This window comes from Myotis brandtii, unplaced genomic scaffold (assembly GCF_000412655.1).
Source record: "Myotis brandtii unplaced genomic scaffold, ASM41265v1 scaffold187, whole genome shotgun sequence".
NCBI classification, from domain to species: Eukaryota; Metazoa; Chordata; class Mammalia; order Chiroptera; family Vespertilionidae; genus Myotis; species Myotis brandtii.
In genome coordinates, this window is record NW_005356944.1 from 592,903 (window position 1) to 597,146 (window position 4,244).

Consider the following 4,244-nt stretch of genomic DNA (forward strand, 5'->3'; position numbering starts at 1 on the left):
TGGGGCTGCTCCCGCAGGGAAGGCTCCTCCCATTTCTAAGCACTGAGGCGCCCCTGGGAGAAGCTGGGCCTCTCCCTGTCCTTCCCCGAGGCCCTCAAGCTGTCACTTTATGGATTGTCTGTGCAATTACGTCCACCAAAGACCTGTGTTGGGGGTCCAGGGAGAGGCCTGGGGGACCCCCTGAAGCATTATTGCCTCACTTGGTGTCACCTGCTTCTCCCCTATTGGGGCTAAGGAAGGAGGTAGGCGACCCCCTGAAGGGGAGGCCCCCTTCTTACCCACCCCTTCCCTTTGGCACAGCTGCCCCTGGCAGGGGTGGGGTGGGGTGGTTTGGGGTTTGGGCATCCCCAGTCACTGCCTCAGCTCATCTGGGAGGCTGTGCCCTTGACATTAAAATAAAAACCCACCAGTGCTGTCTGTGGCGTCTGCGTGTTGATGGGGTGTGTGGGGCAGAGGTCTTGGGGCAGGCAGACCAACAGCCAGTGGGGCCTGGGGCAGACCTGCTTGGCAAGAGGACACCTTCTTTGTCCTTGGCTTTTGCTGTGAGCTGTGGGGCACCAGTCATCTTGGGCATCTATCTGGACAGCTCTGCCACGTGCATCTACAGTTCTTGGTTATAAGTAACAGAAAACCCACCCTAAACTTCCTTCAGAAGAACAGGAATGTTAGGCTCTTGTAATTACTCAACCAGGGGTAGCTTCAGGCAAGGTCTGATCCAGGTGCAAACATGATCAGGACTTAGCTCCCCAGTCAGCTTTCTATCCTGTTTTCTTGGTGTTTTGCAGTTGGGGGGGGGGGGGGGGGGGGGGGGTCTTCTTTTGGCCCTGAGATGGGTTCCAGGTGCTCCAGGGGCTAGTGGGAGGTACTGTTGAAAGCTTTGTTTCTGTCGTAAATGCTGCGGAGACAGGCGAGTTTGTACATACATCCGTGCATTAGAATATGCCATATTATTCACCCATTTAAGAGGACAACTCAATGGTTTTTAGGGTATTCGAGCTGTGCAACCATCTCCCACAATCTAATTTTAGAACAGTTTTGTCACCTCCCAAAGTAGTCACTCCCCACTTCCCCTCAACACCCCAGCCCTGGGCAACCTCTCATCGAAGCCCTGTCTCTATCGATTTGCCTACAGACTTTGATACACACTTTGAATTAGACTTTCAAATAATCACTAGTAAATATTGCACTGACATCGTCTCAGAAGCAGGATATGAACAGGTCCCCTGTCATCCTATGTCACAAGCACTGAGTATTCTCATTTTGAAACCTATGCTAATCTGATGGATGAGAAATAGTTTCTCATTTCCAATTTCCTTATCCTTCATCCCACAGGAGTCACAACCACTGTAAGAAAGGTGTCCCGGGCCTTTCATGGTGAAGGAGCTGGGCTCACAGGTTGGGAATGACACCAAGAGGGAGCCTGGTGGGTTGGAAAGGGCTGGGGCTCAGAAGAACGAGCCGGCTCTGGGTGGTCCCACCTCTGCTCCGTGTGGTCACTGCAGGGAGAGACAAATGTGACCTGGGCTGAAGGCTGCACAGGGTGTGGACGGCAGAGTGCCGGGAGGCTGGAGGCAGGGAGTGGGGAGGCCCGAGGCAGGGAGGGGGGAGGCCGGAGGCAGGGAGTGGGGAGGCTGGAGGCAGGGAGTGGGGAGGCCGGAGGCAGGGAGGGTACTGGCAGTCTGCTTCTCCACCTTGACTTTGACCTCTGACCAGCCCAGCCTTACATGGTGGCTGTCTCTTTCAGGACGGCCGCAAACGGCCTCTAATTCTACTCTTAGAATGGCCTTGGAGAGCAGCTCGGGCTCCTGGCTCTGTTGACATGCGGATGCCCCCGAGAGGGCTTGACAGCCCTGAACACTTCCCAAGCTCACTAACCTCCGTTAGAACTGAAATCGGGGTGCCGCTTTCTGCCTGTACTCTGCACAACCACCCTTTGACTCTGGGCAATTTGCCCCTCACTGTTCCCTGGGGCTCTCTGAGAATATTCCACAGTGATGCAGTAGGGATTGCAAACTGGCTGCCTCTGCCTGGCATACAGAGACTTTTTTTGGTAGCACATGTTTTAAAATGAGAAAATGCATATAAAACTCTGGATGTTTGGCTTTTATTGATAAATTGCAAGGGCTGGCAGCCCTGGGACAGTCTCTATGCATGGCCTAATCAGCGGGAGCAGAAACATGTGGCCACAGAGACAGGGCCTCTGCTTTCTAGTTTGCCACAGTCCCCACCACTCCCTATCGCTCACGCCAGCTCTGTTCCATTTACTTCCCTGGACCCTCTAGTATTTGAGTTTGTAACTCCGATGTAAACAGTTTCCTTCCACATTTACGGCTGCACAAAAGTGGGGTTTGTAAAATGTCAAAGATGCTCCTTGAATCTTTTTTTGGTTACCAAATTTAAATTTAGTTTATATTTGTGAAAAGATAAACTTATGTGATTCAAAAGTCAAAGGATACAAAAGAATCCACAGTGTCCCCAGCCGGTTTGGATCAGTGAATAGAGTGTCAGCCTGAGGACTGAAATGTCCTGGGTTCGATTTCCAGTTAAGGGCACATGCCCGGGTTGCGGGCTTGATCCCTAGTAGGGGGCATGCAGGAGGCAGCCAATCAATGATTCTCTCTCATCATTGATGTTTCTATCTCTCTCCCCCTCTCCCTTCTTTCTGAAATCAATAAAGATATATATATTAAAAAAAAGAAAAAAAAAGAAAAAAAAAAGAAATCACAGTGAGAAATCTCCTTCCAGTGCCCTGGCCCTTTTGTTACCTGAGGCACCAATGGCAGCAGTCCTTGTGCAGTCTTTCAGGCATGTTTTATATGTAGTCAAACCAGTGTAATAATAGTAATAATAATATTTTCAAAATATCCACCTCATAGAATGTTAACGTTAGAAAAAAATCAGAAAAAAGGAAAAAAAGAAAGGAAAATCATGTGGGGCATTAGTCTCCATGGATAATTTGTTAGTTCACATTTTATGCATTGTCTTCCAGATTTTTCTTTTTTAAAAAAACATATTTTTATTGATTTCAGAGAGGGAGAGATAGAAACATCAATGATGAGAGAGAATCATTGATTGGCTGCCTCCTGCATGCCCCCCACTGGGGATCGAACCCACAACCTAGGCATATGCCCTGATCGGGAATTGAACTGTGACCTCCTGGTTCATAGGCTCAACCACTGAGCCACACTGGCTGGGCCAGATTTTTCTTTACTGATGGAGACTTTTAATGGAAATGGCATAAAACTGTAAACAGGTTATTACAGCCTGTCTTAAACTCAGAACTAGAATGTATGTCAATGACATTCCCATTGTATGGATATATTAGGATTTATTTAGACTGCTCTCTATTTTTGGCTACTTGCACTGTTGTCGGTTCCTGCTATTTTAAACAGTGCCGCATGAACATCCTTGTGCCTGCACCTTTGCTCACCTGTCCAAATATTTCCTTAGGATACGTTTCCTCCAAGTGGAATTAACAGCTACAGGATATGCCCACGCAAGCACATTTTAAAGGCTTTGATATATATGATCAAACTGCCCTTTAGAGCGATCCTATCATTTTATATGACTTGCGGCAGCATGGACAAGATCCAAGACGTGCTGTCTCCTTGAGAATGAAATGATGCGTCTCCCCCGAGGAGTGTCCTTGCTCGCGCGCCTGCTCGCTTCCCTGCAGAGCTGCTGGTGGTCCCGAGGGCCTCTCCCGCCCTGGAGTCTGGCTGCGGGAGGCCTGTGACCCATCGTGGGGCGGGAAGGAAGCCCCTCTCCCCCCCTCCATGCAGGGACAGGCTGGAGCATCTGCGAGGAGGAGGTGGAGTTCCCAGGAGAGGGGTGCGGCGAGGGCAGCGGGGCAGGGCCAGGAACCCCTGAGCCCAGCAGAACCTGGGAGCGGAGCAGCAGCAGGTCCAAATCCTGGCACTGCCCTTCCAGGTAGGCAGTGGGGACCGAGCCACTGGGGCTTGGGTCTCCCCTGCCTCTCAGTGAAGTGGGGCTAGAACAGCACCGCCTGGGAGAGGGGCGGTGCAGCAGGGCCCCGGCGAGGCGCCCGCACACTGGGAGCCGCCATCAGTCGCCGTTTGTTAAAAACTCAAGAGAAACGGGGTATCAGGATTGGCCCAGGTCTGCTCCCCACAGCCACCCGCGTCCGGGCAAGAGAGAGGGGCACGCTTCCCCGTCCCGGCAGCTGGCAGCGCAGGGCCCTCCTCCCAGCTCCTCCCGAGGGTCCCTCCTGGGCGGTGGGGACT

The 4,244-nt window shown here is 51.6% G+C and overlaps 1 protein-coding gene across 1 annotated transcript in view; it reads left to right on the top strand.

Moving 5' to 3' along the window:
- The window catches only part of RPS6KA4 (ribosomal protein S6 kinase, 90kDa, polypeptide 4), a 19,303-nt gene that overhangs the window by 13,869 nt on the left and 1,190 nt on the right, over window positions 1-4,244 (top strand). The window contains exon 16 of the mRNA XM_014538201.1: window positions 3,783-3,930. Within this exon, the coding sequence (XP_014393687.1) occupies window positions 3,783-3,930 (148 nt within the window). The remainder of the gene's footprint in view (window positions 1-3,782; window positions 3,931-4,244) is intronic.